At 37.0% G+C, this 20,199-nt stretch overlaps 2 protein-coding genes across 3 annotated transcripts in view; both read right to left on the minus strand.

The window, feature by feature from the left end:
* Snx27 (sorting nexin 27) overlaps positions 1 to 396 on the minus strand; it is a 35,550-nt gene extending 35,154 nt beyond the window's left edge. The window contains exon 1 of the mRNA XM_088261055.1: positions 115 to 396. Coding sequence (XP_088117181.1) covers positions 115 to 365 — 251 coding nt within the window. The 5' untranslated portion in view covers positions 366 to 396. The remainder of the gene's footprint in view (positions 1 to 114) is intronic.
* Positions 397 to 1,648: 1,252 nt separating this feature from the next.
* Positions 1,649 to 20,199, minus strand: part of Ptpmeg2 (Protein tyrosine phosphatase Meg2) — a 190,195-nt gene continuing 171,644 nt past the window's right edge. The window contains exons 5-11 of one of the 2 annotated variants that reach the window (XM_088261112.1): positions 15,394 to 15,602; positions 12,155 to 12,432; positions 11,133 to 11,340; positions 10,471 to 10,634; positions 9,350 to 9,579; positions 7,741 to 7,948; positions 1,649 to 6,829 (exon numbers count right to left, since the gene is read on the minus strand). In XM_088261112.1, coding sequence (XP_088117238.1) covers positions 6,606 to 6,829; positions 7,741 to 7,948; positions 9,350 to 9,579; positions 10,471 to 10,634; positions 11,133 to 11,340; positions 12,155 to 12,432; positions 15,394 to 15,602 — 1,521 coding nt within the window. In that variant the 3' untranslated portion in view covers positions 1,649 to 6,605. Of the gene's footprint in view, positions 6,830 to 7,740; positions 7,949 to 9,349; positions 9,580 to 10,470; positions 10,635 to 11,132; positions 11,344 to 12,154; positions 12,433 to 15,393; positions 15,603 to 20,199 lie in introns of both variants that reach the window. The other variant, XM_088261111.1, reaches the window with a different exon arrangement.

Raw genomic sequence — 20,199 nt, forward strand, 5'->3', positions numbered from 1 at the left:
CGGGTGACATTTGACACTTACGTGAGAATATTTAGACTCGGTCAAACCAGAATTACGCAAAATGCACGGATAAATATTTGGAATGAAAGTGAAGATTGCGACAGTTGTACTTACACTTCTAATATGCGGTCTCCCTTGCGAATTCCAGCTTGTTCGGCAGCCCCTTTTTCTAGCACTGCACTGACATGTTGAAGGGGCGCATACAGTTCTCCGTTTATCGACCGCAGTTGGCCCCCCTCGGAAACTTGACCACGCACATTGAACCCGAAGCCCGTTTCTGTTTTATAAATTGTTACACTTCGCGGCCCATTCGGCGACATTCTCTTCTCGTTTTGTATGTTTTCGTCGGTTTCCGCATCAGCCATATTAGATTTCTGACATTCTTAAAACGACTGCACTAGCGCCACTCAGAACATGCGGATAATTTATGAACTAACTAAATAAGTAAGAACTGACGTATTGATAGTAATTTTCTAAGTATAATTGTATTTCAGGTACTTACCTAAAACAAATCAAGTGCATAATAGCACGTAAATATATGTAGATTTCATATTTTCATATCTTTTCCTTTTGCTTATAAAAGTTAGATTTACTTTTAATATCATATTCGGATATATTATACAGTTTTCGGAAAAGTATGTTCTATTCTACATTATTCTACTTAAAATTTTAAACATACTGAAATCTCTATGTAAATGTATGTATGTAAATATGTCTTTCAGAAGATACTTTAAAAATTATAGGCGATCCTAAAAACTGCAAAACTAAATTTTTTGTATTATACATATATTTGGCAAAATTATTAATGTAGAAAAAACAAGGTTTTACCAAATATGATAAAAATCTAAGAAATGTGTAGTTTCTGCCAACTCTGTAAAATTCTTACTAAGTGAATTAATACGACGAAATATTGCTTTATAATGAACATGTTAAACTGATCTCTAAATTGACATAACCCATTGAACAAGACATCTGACTTACTGTCCGATTGCGGGAGAAAATTTAAAATATCTACTCCTACACATAGAACTGTCACCGGGGGATTCCGCATATTATTTTTCTGCGAACGGATCAACCCTTTCAATCAACAGCTTTTCTGTCTCTGCTAGACTGACCATATGCAAAACAGTGTAACCATCATTGTCAGCCCCCGACAGAAGCTCCAGTGGGCACCATGTTATTGCACCCTCTCCCCTATACATGGCTTATTGGAGAGCGGTTTTCCTACCATTCTTGCGACTTCACATCTGGTCCTTCATCCAACAAGTATTCCACAGCTTCCTAGTCAGGTTAGGTTAGGAAAGAATAAAAAATATGACCGCATCCATAATATGCACTATTGTCAGCGTATTAGTTTTAGAGGAAAAACTATACTGTTCATACTACCCTGATGATATCCGTGCAAATATTTGTGATGTAAAATATCCTGTATATTTTTCATTCTTATTCTTCCAACTTTTATCTGCATCCAATAGGGTACGGGTGTTATATTTAACCAATATTACAGTGAAAAATCACTTGTTTTAACATTGACCCCCTATGAATCGAACTTGGGACCTCCAGTAATGTAGCTAAATGCACTAACCACTACACTACAGAGGCGGATATATATTATCAAGGTGGTTCTACCGAAATGAAACTAGTTGAAAGGAATATATTACGCTTTATTTCACACATATGGAAAACTTGGCATACAATTAAATCTATTTACAAAGGAAAAAACAGAATTATCAATGTCACCTATCTAATCCTAGTGAACAATAATAATAATAATCAATAAGACTGGATAAAATGTTCAAAACAATTAAATACTATATATTTAAATTTACAAACAATTCACTATAATCACCACAATTATTTCAGGTCGATAATTACAAAATTTAAAATAATTAATTTTTAAAGAAAAATGCAACATTTTAATATACAATAATTAAAATCTTATTTTATTAATATTGAGAAACAAATGTTAGAAACAATGTAGCAGAACAACGCAATAGCTAATTCACATCTTGCAGCGTACATGTTGGAAATGTAATACCTCAAACAATATTTTTTAAAAATCTTTGTTGAAATTCATTTAATTCACCATAAAATAGAAAAAGATTTTCTATCAACTTCTTATTACGATAACTTCTATAGATTTCACCATAGATTATTTACATATTGTTTGCGGTAAGGTATTCCATTTCAAGGAAAATGTAATAAAACGTGAAATTGGGATGTTTCACACTCAAATTAATAAAATATTAGTTGAACCTATAAAAATAATTGCAGCGATTACTTATACATAATTTAAATCACATAGGGAATATTATTGGCTTTGCTTTTTGTTGAATAAATATAAAAACGTTTATATCTGAAATAAGTTCAAATGGCAGCGGAATTTAATACAAAAGCAATGAGACGAATGGAGAAATCATACATAGATGGAAAAGTAAAAATGCCTAAAATACAGTCAAACATGAATACAAGATTTCAGTTGTAATGATCAAAAAGTCCCAAATATTTTCATCTGAGCTTGTCATTTATTTTTATACAACAACTCGCCAGTCTGACGAAAATGCTTCTCAAATATTATATCCATGCTTGACTGTAATTGAATGGCATATAATAATATAACATGATATTGCTACAACGATGAAAAGAAATTTCCATTCTAACAGTTATGCATCAAGGTACTGAAAGGAAGCAAAGGAGTCAAGTTCAACCTAGTGTGTAAATACCCCAGTGGTAGAATAGGTCTGAATTAACTCTACGAAAAAAAAGCATTAAAAATTTGAGCATGCAACATGCACAGGAATATTTTTTTTATTTGTAGTAACAATCAAATTTATTAGAAAAATTCACTTGGTGTAGAAAATATCATCCAAACTTCTCAAAAACAGTAGGTCATTTTTATAGTAGAAAATGATTGAGAAAACCGAAATAATTTTTTCAGCAATACCTAACTAAGATATTAATCTTTCATACAACCTATCTGCGAAATGTAGTAAGTAGTGCTTTAGCAACCGAGCAAGGGGTTTGGGTTCGATTTTAATGGGTATAAAAATCAATAAGATTTTTCATATTGACATAAAAATTATGATCGCCTTGTCTTAATGTAATCAAAAATTAAGAAAACTGTAAGAAAAATGTAGTTTTTGTATTTTAATTTCTACGCTTTTATTGACAGACTGCTGATTTTTTTATTGATCGAAATATTTTTATTAACGTGCAAGCATTCAAACTATTTTACAAGGACAAACAATATATGGCTAGTCTATGGTGAAATTTAGAGAAATCATCACAATATAGAAGAGGATTGTGCAGAATATCGTGTATATTCATATAAACTCCTTCTAAAGTAAAATTATTTCTATGAATTTGGCCGTAAATTAGTTGCCATATTGTTTGAGATTACGCATGCAATTTTATATTTATTTAGAGAAAGGTCAAGTGTAAATAAGCTACATTTAGTCAAGTATTGCGATGAAGGGATTAACTGAAAAGCTGCCAGTGAAAGGGTAAATAAGAGGTAAGTGAATTAGAATTATGATAGAGAACAAACAATGACAAATGGAATAGTCAGTCGATATATTTGCTACCATACACGAAATGTAATGATGTGGATAACACTCTGATCCAAAATATGTATGTATTTTTAATGATATGATTTATTTGTCAAATATTTCCGAATTCAGTAAATTTCGGAGTTGGTATACTTTAATTTGCAGTTATATTTTATTTATCAAGACCCGATATATTTAAAAAACAAAAGTTACTAATAATATTTCGAGTGTTAAATTTTTTATTCACACGCTGGTTTTTACGCAACTTAGTTGTTTATGTAGATTTTTTATTGATATCTCAATATATCATAAATGGATCTCTGCTGTTACATGACTTACATTTTTCCACCATAGATGGCCACCATGAAATTTGTATTGGAAGTGCAAAGTGCTTTTGTCACTTAAAATCTATCACTCATGATAAGACAATATCATAACATATTGTAAGCTACTTTACAGAAAAATACAGGTAAAAAAAGTGCATACTATCTAGATTTTTGTTATATTTACTATGTTAAATGTATAATTATTTTTTGCATACTAATATTTATACCAAATAAAACATAAAAAATTAGATATTATGTGTTTCTTGTCTCTCCTGTACATTTTTATAAGTGGCTTCTGGGGTATTGTTATATCGTGAATGATATACAACTTTAGAATTTTGAGTAATGTGGTTTTCAATCTTGGGTGGAATGGTAAATGTAACACTGTATAAAATGATCACTTGAACCAGCTAATGGCGGGTGGTTAGCCGTGTAAATACTCAGACATCTATATTTTTTTATTAACATAAGTTACCAAAATCATGAATTAACAATATGTTGAGGTTTTATAATAATAAAATAACGGGCAATTTTCACTTTTTTTTTATTCATAAAGATTTTTTTAAGTCACGATGCAATTAGTAATATTCTTATAGAAATCTGCAAAGAAATAAAGGAGTTACAAAGGATTCAATTATTTATACTTCAATTTAAAAAAAACCTCATCAAAATGTTATTTCAACAGCAAGAACTAAAACTGCAAACCTTGCAATCCCTGTTACCGTGAAGTTTACGTACCCTGTTGATGCATTTTATTCTGTAAGCAGGGAACTGACAGCTGTGGAAACTTGCACGCACTTAATGAAGACATACTTTATTTCGAGAAGTGAGTTGAAAAATGTAATTTTATATGTATGTAACATTTCTCCCTAAAGTGAAAATAGCTCATTATTTTGTTACATAAATGTGTGCCAGTCCCAAAGTTACATTTGAGTAATAAAAATCAAGACAGTAAAATATGTTTAATTTGAAATAGATTTAATTTACATATCTGCGGTGATTACAATACAATTTTTTAATACAATCTATCTATTCATGGAGCGATATATGGAGTGCGCATTCTGTGACATTATCAACGCTATTTCACCATCAAACTGAGAGAAAGAATTAATTTTACTAGGGATTATATAAACACACCGAGACAGTCAATATTTTATCAAATTGCGTGAAAAAGCGTGATAGAATCACAGATTACAAGAGTTTTATTCTAATTTTGGAATGGAAGTCCACCATATGACATGATTATGGTACGTAGTGATAATTACAATGGTAAATGGACATAAATGTATGTGAGGTACTTCATGAACGGAAAGAATGAGATTTTACGTGCGATAAATTAATTAGAAAAATATTTAAAAGTTTACTCTATGCTCGACATCTCATCATTTTCTTGGACAGATTTGATCAAAGAGGGTATTTCAGAGGAATATTAGATATAACATCGAGAACCATTTCCTATAATTAGTCACATTCAATATCTTTATGAAGGCAAACCATTTTATCTTACCTAATAACGGTGGTCGCGATAATAAGCATCACTAAAGGATACGGATAATTTTGTTAATACCCGTCCGATATAAAATTTCTGACAAACCAAACTAAGATAGCGATGAAGGAATGGAGGACATATGATTAGAAATGGAAGAATTCACTAGAAATCAAGGTGACTTGTGAGAGTGGAAAGTTAACCTAAGGAGAAACAAGAGTCCGTTATTTAGAACAAAGATAATTTGTATTATTGTATCATTGCCATTTTCAAAGTCCCGAAATGATTTTTCTTAAATTCTTGAAAATGTTATACACGTCAAGAAACTACATTCGCAGTAAGAAAAAATAGCCGCCATATTGTCAGCCGTTGTGAAGTGTAATTCGTAATAAGAATTTTTTGCAAAATTCAATATATGCTGAATTTGGAATTAACGGACTTATAAATACAACGTATGGGTGAAAAATAAATGATTTGCCTAAATGTAACATCGAGTCGGATCCCGGGAGTCAGGAATCAGAGTGGAGGATAAAATCAGTCTTGGCTGGCCGAATACGAGAGATACTACCATCTAGTTCCAATTTCCACCGTCGCAAATTATGAGGAGCTAAGAATGGGTCGGAAGGGAGGAGTTATTCCATAGATCCTATAGTTTAAATTACCTAGAACAAAACACATTAGTAGTCTCTAGACTGGCTGCATTATCGGTACCAAGCGAGTGATGAACAAATATTAGGCATTTCCACAAAGGTCACCGTTAAATATAACACTTACAAAAATATATCAACCCATCGAAGAGCCAGTGTCCCGGCAATATCGCGTCAGACTTGCGAGCCTTCGTCGTCCCGTCCCGTTCCGTCGGCCGACGCGCAAACAAACTTTCCACAGTAAAACGGAGCTCACTCCTTTAAAAATACTTAATGCTTAGTGTTCCTGTATAAAAAGTTTCTTATGCGAAATCTAAGTCACATCGCGTCAGAATTTCCTTACGATTATCTTACAAAACGCGAGACCTCGCGCCGAACGTCGTAAATGTAACACTTCACTTTACCACTCAGTCGGAGTTCCTTAACTACGGAGTATCCTCCTCATTGTACGTCAGCGACGAGAATACCGAGGCACGCCTGAATACTTAATAAGTGGAGTTAGTCAAATTTTGGCAGAAACGCGTCGCAAATCACAAATGGACAGATTATTTCCTAAGAGACGAGGGACTCGGGTGATCCGCGGAGATTGGGTTATTGTCTAGTCGGAGTCTTCGTCCTCGTCGAAGCCCGTGAGGTCGGCGGAGGGCAGGTAGCCTTGCGAGAGCGCGTACTCGATGACCGCCAGGTGGCAGAACACGTACTGGTCCGGCATCTGGATGGAGTAGGCGCGCTGGGAGCGGATCTTCTCCACCGTGCCCTTGATGTCCACCAGCCCTGTGTCCTCCAGGCTGGAGATGCAGATGTCCAGCGTGCAGAAAGTGCCTGGAACACGCACAATTCATTCATTCCCCTTATTCAATAAATCAAACATGAAGAGAACAAAATTATCCTCTAAATCCGCAAAGTGATTAGTTTCATAATTTCACGTACTTTAATTGGAGATACGCTTCGTAAGAAATAGACTTTATTTTATTAGTACACTTATTAGGACACAAAAATAAATAGTTCCAACTGCATGACCGCAGTTCCAAAAAACTAATGTAGGAAGAATACAGATGATGCGAGTGAAGGAGTTTGGGACGAAGGATATTACCATTTTGCAGTGCTTTGATATATTATCTAAATATTATGGTGTTGAATCAAATATTTGATGGACTTGTATTATCCAAAATAGTAGTGTGAAGATACACAAGCTGGTACAAGCTGGTACAAGCCAACACGGGTAAGAACCCTGAGTAACTCAACCATAACTATTATTTTATTTTTCCTATACACTATTCTTCCTCCATTTTTTTCTCATACGACAGCTGTCCTTCCTCTTGAGTTCCTTTACTTACATTATCTGATTAATAATAATAAAACCCTTATCCGCACCCCAATGGTGCATAGGGCACTGCGTCATATAAACGCAGTGTTATCTTGATCGTATACGCATGAAGGAAAGGTGATCAGCCCTCCGCTTCAGGTACCAGTCCAGGGTAATATTGAATAAATATAACAGTGAAAAAATCACTTATATTCATTTTACCCCCCTTGGGAATTAAACCCGGGACCTACAGAACGGTAGCAGAGCATGCTGACCATTACACTACGGAGGCGGATAAATTATCTGATTACATTCAATATTATCCTCTCCTAGTTCCCAGATCCAAAGCGCACTCCTCGGGAAAGCCTGACATCAATTATTGTGCTGTTAATGACTTGAGACAGGATCGGAAGAAGGGTGCACCCACCTGTCCTGCCGATGCCGGCGGAGCAGTGCACGATGATGGGCGGGCCGCGGGCGTGGCCGGCCCAGCGGTCCCCGAGCGCGCGCAGGCCGCGCTGCTGGCGCGCGCGTACGCCGCCCAGGAAGGCCAGCACGGCGCCCGCGCTTCCCGGAACGCCGTAGTCGGGCCAGCGCACAAACTGCCAGTGCGACACGGGCCGGCTCTCCTCCGTCTGCAACCGTTACAACACCGTCACAACATGTACACTGCGGCTTAAGGGGATACAACGCAAACGCATGTCAATACGCAAATAGATACGACAGAGTAAAGATACCGTCCTCCCAATCTGCATAACCATTCGTAGACTAAAATTCTAAGAAGAATACATGTTTCAGATGCAAATGTATTTATTTAAAAAAAAAATACAAAACTGAATAGAATTAAATTAAATACTTTTGTTTTTTAACTGTTTTATTTTCGTAAGTTATATATAGTATATTTTCGGCTTTGCAAATAGTATTTTTTTCAGCATCAGTTATTGAATGTGAGTTGTAGAAAGTTTTCTTTCAAAGAGTGTGCACGCTTCTGGAAATACAGGTACAGGCAGCGGCTCCTTTTCATCAATATGGACCTCTCCAGCTATTGGTTACACAAGCTTTCGATAGTTTCTATCCCATACCTTGCCGTTGAATGTAAGAAAATTGGAAATAATGTAAAAAAACAGACAAAATGTATCAAATATGCAGCTTAGTTCGAAGAATAAATGCAGTAAACGGTGATAGAGACACGATGAGGTTTAGTTTAGTATGAAATTAAGTCGGGATAGAAGAAATAACTATACATCCGGGAAAACGATTTAAGGAATGATATATAGAGGTTTCACTGTATATGTATAATTGATTTTTTTTGTTGTTTTTACACCATATATGGAAAAAATATATTTATATTTTTTTAAAACTCCTTTCCTTTCAACAACTCTTTTTTTTCAAAACCATATAATTATTTTGAAGAAAAACTTATTACTTAAGTAAAATGTTACCTGGATTTCTTAATCCAGGCATATTAAATTGCGACTTAATGAATACTAAGCCTTAATGTTACCCATCAATTTACATTAATTTAATTATCACAAACCACCCTCACCTAAACACACTATTTTTTTAATTTTATTTAATTTTTTATAATTTTTTTATTGAAAACCAACAGAATATTTCACAAAAATAACATTATATGATAAAATACAAAAAAATAACAATTCTTATTATAGGTTTCCACCTAAGTAATCTAAAAATAAAAAAATAAAAGCGTCTTTTAGATACTGTTGGTAGAGAGTGGGTGACACTTATAAGCGTTCTATTTGCTTACTTTTGGCAGAGCGCAAAAGACGCCAAAAAACAGTGTACATATCAGAGTTGGGTTTAAGGTTACTTACAATTAGTATACGACCCTAATTAGTGTACTACTTAGGGTCCAGGTTGATGAAAAAACCACCCGCCAACAATGTGTTAATAAAGTGAGCCGACCATTACTCTTGATTTCAATCTTTAAAATCAGATTATTCCAGTAATGTCGCGCAAGGTTGTAGAGAAGCGTCATTGATCCGCTTTAGTTGTGATTGTGGGGGGATAGTCACCTTGAGGTTGGTGAGCAGCATCTCGGTGACCCGGTAGTCGGGGTTGACCTCCACGGTCTGCGTGAGCACGGAGAAGCCGTGGTGGCAGGCAGAGTCCCCGGGTGTGAGCGGCCAGTACTGCCCGCACTTGGGGCGGCCCTGCTCCACCGTGCCTGTCGTCATGACGATCACCAGCGAGTGCTGCTCCCAGACCATGCGCCAGAAGTCGCCAAACGTGTTGGGCAGGGGCCCTAATCCAAAGAACACCAGGTTAGAAGGACCCCTCACAATGAGAACGGGTGTAATAGGAAAAATACAGTGATATAAATATTTGGGCTTTAGCTTTGGCCAATGAGACTAGCGAGTGTTTTTGCCTAGATTTTCACTCATGAATTACATGAAATTATAGTACTTAAAGAGTAAATCCACTCACGAGTAGGCATAGGCTATGAAACTTAAAAAGTTGAAGCCTGAGTAGGGTCATGATAAGCGGTGTTGCATAAGCCGTAGCTAGATTTCAGAGTCACTTGGACGTTAGGTAATTTAAAAAAAAAGGCCAATGAGACCACTCCCAAGGGTTTAATCAGTATAGAAATGGTAAGAAACTGCTTCTTCATAATTGAACGAGAACTGTGTGAAGCTACATCTTTTCAGTGCTTCTCCACTATGGGCCACTATGGGTTCATGACGTTGAAAGCCGACTATGGGATCTCATCTGCTACCGCAAATAAAATGTGGTATTAAAGATGAATGCTCAAAATGTCATGGGTGGAGAGTGGAAAATCGAGAGAAGATATAAACAACACTAAGACAAGAAAACTAGAGTACATTGGCCACTTTATGAGTGAAAAGTAATACAAATTATTACTATATTACTTATTACAAGCAAAGTCAAAAGAAAACACGGCATAGGGAGAAAATCCTGTGTTTAAAAATTGTGGCTTGAAAAGGGTTCCACTGTAGTTGTTGTTTCGAGCATCTATAAAGTGGAAATTTCCATGGTAATTCTTTTCAGCACATTTTTTCAAATCTAACCTAGTTTTTTTTTTAACCTAACTAATAATAAAATAAAGGAAATACATTGGAGAGTTATTATGGACTAAAAGGATCTAATAAGAAATAAAGGAATGCAAACAACTTGCCTTGTGTTGAGATGAATGCATTGTGCTGTTTGTACCCATCTACGTAGTTTGCATTGATGTAATCGCTGCACGGGTCGGTGTCATCTAGCTGCGACAGGAGCACTCTGGAGTGGTCATAGCACAGGACATCATTGTACCGGTTCTTGGGCAAATTCTTTATTAATCTGGAAATATCATTTCAGCATTTCAATATATTGTCTCGATAAACTTTTCCAATCAGAATCATGCTCGTGATAGTGTAAAAGGTAGTGTGGAGGAAGAGGATTCTCATTTTGTTGGTGGCTGTCAATGAGAGTATAAAATGTGATTCATTAAATGTTGGTCAGGAATAGAAAAAGGGTCACTAAATGATGACATATTACTATTTTTTTACATTCACATAAAATCAAGCATGTGTAAGACGGAGAATATTGTGAGGTGGGGACAACAACAAAGGCGATACTGGAATGATCATGTAAACAGATTTCCACGTATCGCTCTTCAAATCATGTCATCTTCAGTCATCTATAATTGCAAGACTCTTGATAGGCAACTTACTAATGAATAATTTATTGAGAAGTATTGTACAACATGTCTTTGACACATTATTGTAAAATAATATTGTAAATGTGATAAAAATAAAAATGAATGAAAGTATTAAGAGGCGTTGGCAGAAGACTGACTTGGTGTGGGTGAAGGTGCCGGTGGGCGGGCTCTGCTTGATCTCGTTGTACTGCTGCAGCAGGCCGGGGCGGCCCAGCGAGCGCACGCGCGCCAGCAGGGCCGCGGGCCCCAGCCCCGCCGCGGGGGCCGCCAGCCCGTCGTCGTCCGAGAATCCCGAGGATGCCGAGCCGCACACGCTGGACGCGTCCGAGCACCACGTGTGCCCCGCTGCTGGATGCCACAACACCAATTTATAGCACATTTCACAACAAAAGAAAATCACTGATTATAACATATGGGAAAATCACTGGTTACTTTGTGGTAAGAAGGTTGAGAGAATATTTTATTTATTTATTTGACAGTCACCCAGTGAGAGGATGTTTCTGCTCTTTCATAGATGATATAAAGAAAATCATGGTAGATTACTCTGTCCATTTTATGAGGGGATGGAAGTACAAAGTAATATGAATAATATTACAAGGCAAATTGGAAAGTTACGCAGCATAGGAAGAAGACATATAATTTCATTAATTGATTCGGCAGTCACTTTGTGGTAAAATCTATCATTTTCAAACACTGTATGGTGTTTGAATATGATGCGGAATGCATCAAAACACTTCAAAATAGATTTTTAGAAATAGTGCTATTTACCAAGTAAAACTTAAATTAAAAATGTATAGAATACATATATCCTAAGTGAAAATTGCCATGATGATTGCCAACCTTCAGCATGGATTGGAACAATGAGAAAAATAATTACAGGAGCAGTAAACTATAGATTTGCACCAATATATAGTACGGATATGATGTTTAATTGAAGCCACACAATTGTACCAATATATGGTATGGATATGATGTACAATTGAATTGCACCAATATGTGGTATAGATATGATGTAAAACTGGAGTTACAGAATTGTACCAATATATTGGTACAATTGTGTAACTTCAATTTTACATATTTTTAGATATGATGTAAAATCGAAGTAACAGAATTGCGCCAATATGTGGTAAAGATATGATGTAAAATAGGGTAAACCTACGTGATATCTTTATGTCGTCCTCATCACCCGAGCTACCCGCCTTGAGCTTGTCCCCGCAGGCGCTGTCCCCGTTGGCGTTGTTGTTGTGTTTCTTGTCGGCATGGTTGACAATGTGCATCTTGACATCCCCGTTGGCGAGGGGGGGCACCTTTATTCTGTCCTCGACATCGCACGTGTGGTCCGAAGTCATAGTATTGTGCCCGCCCGATTCCCGCTGCAGGACGTTACCGTTGGCAACACTCTCTGGCACGAGGGGATTCCTGTCGCAGTGTTGCAGCCTGGAACGCACACACTCAGATTGACAACTCACATTTACATACTAACTACATAGTAGATTTCAAGATCTTAAACGTTGACTTAATGTAGACGACTGTGCAAGAGGTCGGACATGTTATATATTGGAATCTGACTTTTTTTGGAATACATATCGTAACCGTACAGGAGAAAGTGACCAACTACCAAAACGTAAAATATTCAAGAGGGCGATTTAAGTCACTTCTGCTTGGCAAGAAAATAAACACCAATGCAGTTAGTCATTTTTAACAAGTTAACATATTATACTTCCAAGTTTAAAATCCTTTTGGATTTTTTCAGGGCAATATTCAGCTAGTAAAATATCAAGTAGTCAATGATCACGTTTTTGTAAAACAATGCAGTTGGTCACTTTCTCCTGTATGACTACGATATTGAAAAAATATTTTGTAAATATTTTTTTAAACTCTTTTCTTTGCAAAAACAAATATTTATTTTGAAGAAAAACTTATTTTTTCAATGCAAAAACGGTGTTGTAAGAATAAAAATAAATTATGTCAAACGTTATCTGGGTTCAAATAAAATTAAGGTGCGATTTATCGAATACTTGATTTTAGGGGTAGAAAGGTGGGTTGCTAAAAGAAGTATGTATATTCATGGGTGACAAAGATAAAGTTAAAAAAGTGTGTATGGGAGAATGGAAAGAGTTTTTTTTTTACTAAATAGATCTGAACCCGATATCTAGGCATGTGTGTATAACTAGATATCAGGGCATGCGGTCCCTATTAAGCATCCTATATATTGACTCAATTACTAAATAAATCAATAAAAATATGATCTGTAAATAAATATCTCATATCCAACTACTGAAGTTAAACCCTTCTTCTTCTAACCCTTTTCCGCACAAGTGTAGGCAAATGTATAATTTCAAAGAAGTGTTATCCTGATTGTTACTTACATAAAGGAAAGATCAATAGTCTTGCACACGAGGTAGCAGTTCAGGATGATATTAAATAAATATTAAGAGTAAAAAAATCACCTATACATATTTTGACCCCCCGGAAATCGAACCCAGGGCGCACAGCACGGAAGTCAACATTATATTATTGCATTATCTGCGTTGCAAATCCAATTTTTCCATCATTCGAATCTCACGCATTGAAATCCATTTTTTTTTCGAATACATAAAATACTAATATAACACACCTATAACTAATAATAATAAAACCCTTATCCGCACCCCAATGGTGCATAGGGCACTGCGTCATATAAACGCAGTGTTATCTTGATCGTTTAGACATGAAGGAAAGGTGATCAGCCCTCCGCTTCAGGTACCAGTCCAGGGTAATATTGAATAAATATGACAGTGAAAAAATCACTTATATTTATTTTACCCCCCTTGGGAATCGAACCCGGGACCTCCAGAACGGTAGCCGAGTGTGCTGACCATTACACTACGGAGGCTGACATAACTGGGCATCTTAAATACGTAAAATAATAATAAAGCTGGGATTGTGTCTCAACACAAGCACACTCTCACTGGATACCCCCAAGGAGAAATGAGTAATAAATATAAATTTAATAACAGTCAAATGAAAACACGGCTGTTTTAAAATAAGGATAGGCAAGTACTGTTCAATTCCCAATTTAAAAAAAAACAAACAACAAAAAATAACAAGAAAAAAATCCAACACCTCATGAATGAATTGTACATATTTAGAGGAAGCAAATTTTGTTTTTGTAGAAATCGATCTCTTAGTAAAGATGACAGAAAATAGCATGATGGCTAGATGAGAAATGGTATACATAGACTACCTGAGCAGCAACTAGGCGATGGAAGACTTCAGGCCGCGTATGGTGAGGATTTTTTTTTTATGGCGTTGCATTCATAATTTACCTAGCTTATTATGTAAAATGTTTATAGATCAAATAGTGGATTTTTGTTCCTTCTAGCTAAGAACACGTTTTAATCTGTGTTGGGAATAGGAAGGATAAACTGTGGGCCAATCAGGAACTTATCAGCATTTGCTCATTGCTGGAAGAAAACCACGTAAAACTCCTCAGGAGAAGTCGGGCTGTTGACTGTCGTTAACAGGCCTTCCGTTCTACTAGAAGAGGGTTCGGCATTTTGTATTTTAGCTTGGTTTATGGTACCAATATCCTTCTCTGTTTTTATCATGTAGGTGATATCCATCTCTTATGAGAGTTCCTTATGAATGAGCATGGATCTGAAGTTGGATACTTCCTCAACCAGGCTCCTCCAGCTGTTGCCTTTGAAAGCTGAAATGGGGGGAAAGGTGGGAAACAGGTGAGGGATATCTTGAGGTCTCTTCATCGTTTAGTGAGAACAGAGGTATCTAGACGTGAACATGGGGCAGAGCTGCACCAGGAATACTATCATATGGAGGAGACACTCTCAAGAGAGTGGGGGTGTGGTACCTGCCGAGGAGCAAGCGGTAATGGAAGAGTTCAGGCCACCGGGGAACAAGTGGATGATGAATGATCTCGGACTACTTAAAGTGAGAAGAGGGATATCTGCACGCGAGCATGGGGGGAGAACTGCAGCAAGAATGTTACCATACGGATGAGACACTCTCAAGAGAGTGAGGGGGTAGTACCTACCGAGGAGCAAGCGGTGATAGAAGACTTCAGACCACCTGAGGAGCAAGTGGATGATGAATGATCTCGGACCACACAGAGTGAGAAGAGGGATATCTGCGCGTGAGCATGGGGGGAGAACTGCAGCAAGAATGCTACCATACGGAGGAGACACTCGAGAGAGAATGAGGAGAAGTGGGTGATGGAAGACTTCAGACAACCTGGGGAGCAAGCGGACGATGGATGACCTCGTACCTGGCGATGCGAAGTGAAGGCCACACACAGTAAGAAGAGGGGTACCTACGCGCGCACGTGGTGCGAGAGGAGCAGCAGCGCGAGCAAGCACGCTGCCGCGCGGGGGGCGGAGGCGAGGGCGGGGGGACACTCACCAAGCGGCATGGTCCACGCGCAGCGGCCCGCCCAGGCTGCGCGGGAGGGACGCGCGCGGCACGTGCTGCGTGAGCTGCGGCACGCTCACCGTGAACACGCGCTCGCGCAGCTTCTCGCGCACGAACAGGCGCAGGATCTTGAACGGGGCCTTGAACCACAGCGGCGCCGTCACTATCAGCACCTTCTTGAGCTTGGCCGGGTACCCACCCTGAATAACGAGAAAACAACTCCGTCAGAAAGTGATGCATACATCTAACAAACCAATAAAAATGAAGAAAATAATAGTTATATTATTTATTGATTCGGCATTAACTTTGTGGAATGACATATGGATTTTTAAAATTATTTACTTGTAGTAAACCACATAATGAGTTTAATTTAATTTAAACACGACTAGTTTAAAAAATTAACACATGTTTTCTTCTACAGGTGAAAATTAAAACATTAATATTAACATTTCTTTTAATTTTCACCTGTAGATGAAAAAACATCTGTTAGTTTTCGAAACTAGTCGTGTTTAAATGAAATAAAACTCATTGAGAGGTTTATTACAAGTGTTAAATAAATAAAATAATAATAATAATAATAAAATAAAATAAATAATAAGTATAAGTCCAGTTTGGACATGAGTTCAGAGGAGAAAAGTACAAGCTACTGCAACTAATCATCATGGGTAAGATCGAGGGTCGAAGAGGTGTCGGAAGAAGGCGGATCTCCTGGCTCCATAATATATGTATACACGAGTGGTCAGGAGGTACGGGACGTCGTGGAGCTGTTTCGGAGAGCCCAAAACAGGGACACTTTCCCACAAGTGATAGTCAACGTCACCTGTGAGAAAGTGTCCATATTTTGGGTGATAGTCGTGATAAGTGATAGTCGGGGAGACCCGACACGACACGACACGTAAATAAGTAATCCAATATTACGACACGAAGAAAAGACCCTCGAGTCAGTTTCTAGGTTCCCACTCTGCCACAACTTGATTCTAAATAACGAGCAGCTTAGGTCTACGAAAATGTAATGAAATATTTGCGCAAATAATGAAAAAAACCAAATATCTTTTCTTCAATGAAAAAAATCACATATAATCCCCGAGATCACATGAGATCCCGTATATTTTTTAAATAACGAAATTAAAAAGAAATCCTTTAATACTACAAAAGACGAAACTCGCCACAAAAGGTCTAGATTTAGGAAAAGTAGTAAAAAAAACTACTGTATATTTTTTTGCTGTCGAGTCTGTACTCAACAACAAAATATACATTTGTATCTATATATGAACATATCTAGGCTTTATATTGCTTTCATTTTTCCATTTATAGATTGTGAAATAAAGTTGTATTTTATTTTTAAATAAAATCAACGACAGAAAAAATCATTCAAATTTAGAAGTGAGGATAGTATTATAATTTTGTTTATTTAGAATTCGCGACATTTTAAGTATTAATTCAGTGATAGTTATGACGACTTCAACCGCAATAGAGAGAGAGAGAGAGAGAGAGAGAGAGAGAGAGAGAGAGAGAGAGAGAGAGAGAGAGAAGAAATAGAGAATGTTAAGAAAACAAAACTAGAGTGCTTCAGCCATTTATGAAAGATGTATTATATTTGGGAGCAAAGTAAACTCTGTAAAGAAAAAAGACGTATATCCTGCCTTAACAGCTTGAAAGAGTGGTTCTACTGTAACACTGTTTAAATCAGCTCCACACAAAGCAAAAGCTGCTACGATGATTGCCAACCGGCACGGTGAGAAGAAGAAGAAGAAGAGGGACGCGTTGACTTACTGTAATTTCTCTAAAATACCTAAGTCGGTTTGATAAAGCTGTTTATTACTGGATAGGATCGCGTAATCTGTAAGTGCGCAGATAATGTGTGGTAGATAGAGCGATCGGTAGTCACGCACTGTCGGCTTGCTTAGAAATTGCCGATTATTTAAACAGAGTCGTAAACTGAGACTTAGTACGCAATCGGAGAGCCGAAACGTCGTAAAGTTGGGGAATTCTCGGAAAATCCCGACACGAACGCGAAAAGCGCTCCATTCGATCCGAATATTTCAGCGAACCGGCAATATTCGTAGAAGACACATCGCGTATCGTGATTGAAAATCCGCGAGCATCGGGGGAAAAATACGCGAGTGTATAAACAAACACAGCTATCGGGACTATAATTAAGTTTTCGAGGAAAAGATATAATGGACCGTTTGTTTGGAGTCGCAATAAGCGGAAGGAGATATCAGCGTAGCGTAATTGAGCCCCTGTATGAGCAATGAAGTCATATTACATCGGTTCACATCTCCTACAGCTTCCTCCTCCCATATGTCGCGCGATACAACGTGTTCTCGTACTTAGCGCCTGATAGTGCTAGATGGTCCGCGAGTGAAGATCGTGTTATTTTAAGCCAAAACCAAGAAAAAATATCTGTATTTACCAAAACTTCGGTGGGGATACATACGAAACATGCAGCGTAAATAACCTTAACATTCGCAAATTTTTTTGGTGTGTTCGATTCATTGTTCTAATAAAAGGGTTTATGCTAAATAAAAGCTTTCTCAAATCAACCATAGATGCAGCTGCGAACTTAAATATGAAGCGACATGAGATTTATGATACATGTATGAGTTCCAAAAAATAACTCCCAGTGTGTAAAATAATTTGGGAAGAGTCTTACATACTTTTCATAAAGGTCTCTGCTGAAAAAAAAATACACAACTCAACCATTGATCCTGCCTAGAATTAGTTTTGAAATTAAGTGTCAATTGAAGGATAAATGAAACTACCGAAATTTTAGTAGTGAATTTGTCAATCATGGGTAGAATGGTGAATGTTACCAACCTACGATAGGTCATAAGCCCTGTAAATACTCAGACTTCCATATTCTTCTTCATCTATATTGAGATGTTAAAGCATAACCTTAACTTATATTCGCTAAAAAAATCAATACTTTCAAATGTACATTTTATTTTTCTGACTAACATATGCACATTGAGAATTAATTTTAAAACGCCAAAATTATCAGAGATGAGGTTACAGAACACAACTTAAGTTTTAAATACGTATTGAAAATAGTAATTAAACTGTAAACTGTACTATCCGTTAAAAAAAACGTGAGTGATGGGCCAATAACGAATGGAAAATAGTAGGATATAACGTATATGTGTTACAAAATTCAATAAGCTATGTAAGTGGTTACTTGGTTGACCTTCTTGGGAGTTAGTTGGCTGGGGAGTTACTAGCGGTGCCGCAAGTACAATATTTCCGTTGAACCTGCACAATATTTATATACCGAGTAGTTCCGGAGTCACCAACCCCTCGCGGAGTGCAACATCAGCTCGCACGGGGCGCACGCGCGCGACGCGCAGTCGCCGGGGGGATCTCCCGGGAGCTGACACTGTTACCAGAGATAATTGGGGATTGCATGATTCCTGGAATTAGCGATCACGCAACAGTACGGAGAGCTTGATTTGAGAATATCGGCTGGATCCAGGAGATGAATCGACATAGAAAATTCGTTTGAAAAATGTTATAGCTGTCCGTTGTTAAGTAAGTCTCGACGTGGCAGAGAAGAATAGGATTTACATACCTTAAGTGTAACATGTGTATTGTCTCTGACTTGAGCTGTGATCTTTCCCCTTTTCTCCCTCCCGTTCCCCCTCCAAATGTTTTCATAAATTTACAAATTTGGATTCTTAAATTCGAATAGTACAAGCACTTATTTTATAATATTCGTATTTATGAGATTGACTTGATGTAATTGTTCTGTGAAATAAAAATACACTTTACTTTGTAAGTTATACCATTAAAATGTTTAAATTAAATTTTTAACTGGTAAATACTACTACTATTTCTTAATATTTTTATATTCAATAAAAAAACTTCTTAAAAACCTTGATTACAACGTTGGCTTGAATACGAAATGTTACAAAAAATAAAAATATATACGTTTAAATGTACGTAAAATCTGTTTTTTCATAATCGTTGTATTTTACACGAGTTTAGCATAAAATTTAAATTTCACGAAAACATCGAAAGTTCAGAAATCTTGAAAAATATTAATATGGCCAATATTTATCGGCACCTTATTTATGCCTTACTCCATCATTACATTAGTGTTCGAATTTCACGAATTTTACAAGACTGTATAAAATACATCACATCACAGGGCCTAAAGACGATGATGTGTGATGAAAATAACATTGTATATAATACGCATTACATCTTTGGGTAGTCCGCGATATAAAAATGTGTCGAATAAAAGTTCGGATGGGGAGGTTTTCCGTTCAAGTGAGCAGCGACGCGCGGCGCATTGTGAAGCAGGCAGTGAGTGGGACTCGGGTATGCGTCACAGAGGGGTGAACAGTGTGCGTACGTACACATATCGAACATATTCACCAAATCGGGGACGCTATGGAGTGGTAAACGTCGCAAATTATATCGAGATAAGAGAAAATCACCTGAATTCTCCTATAGTCCGTTAAGATTCAAAATATGTACTGGCATTTTATTCACAACATCCAATGAATATATGCTGTATATATGATTTATAGTAGGTACCTATCGGTAGAATGGTGAATGTTACACGTGCATAAAGTGATCACTTAAACCAGCCTATGACATGTCGTAAGACTTCTAAATACCCAGACTTCATCAGATTACATTATTCTTCATCTACGTTGAGATATCACTAGAATTTTAGTAACTATTCATATTATTTTTTGACATCTCAAAATAGATGAAGAAGAACATGTAAGTCTGGGCATTTACAGGGCTTACGACCGTCATAGACTGGATTAAAAATCACTTAACACACGT

This window comes from Brachycentrus maculatus, unplaced genomic scaffold (assembly GCF_059751285.1).
Source record: "Brachycentrus maculatus isolate JH-2025_06_01 unplaced genomic scaffold, ASM5975128v1 h1tg000147l, whole genome shotgun sequence".
Lineage (NCBI taxonomy): Eukaryota > Metazoa > Arthropoda > Insecta > Trichoptera > Brachycentridae > Brachycentrus > Brachycentrus maculatus.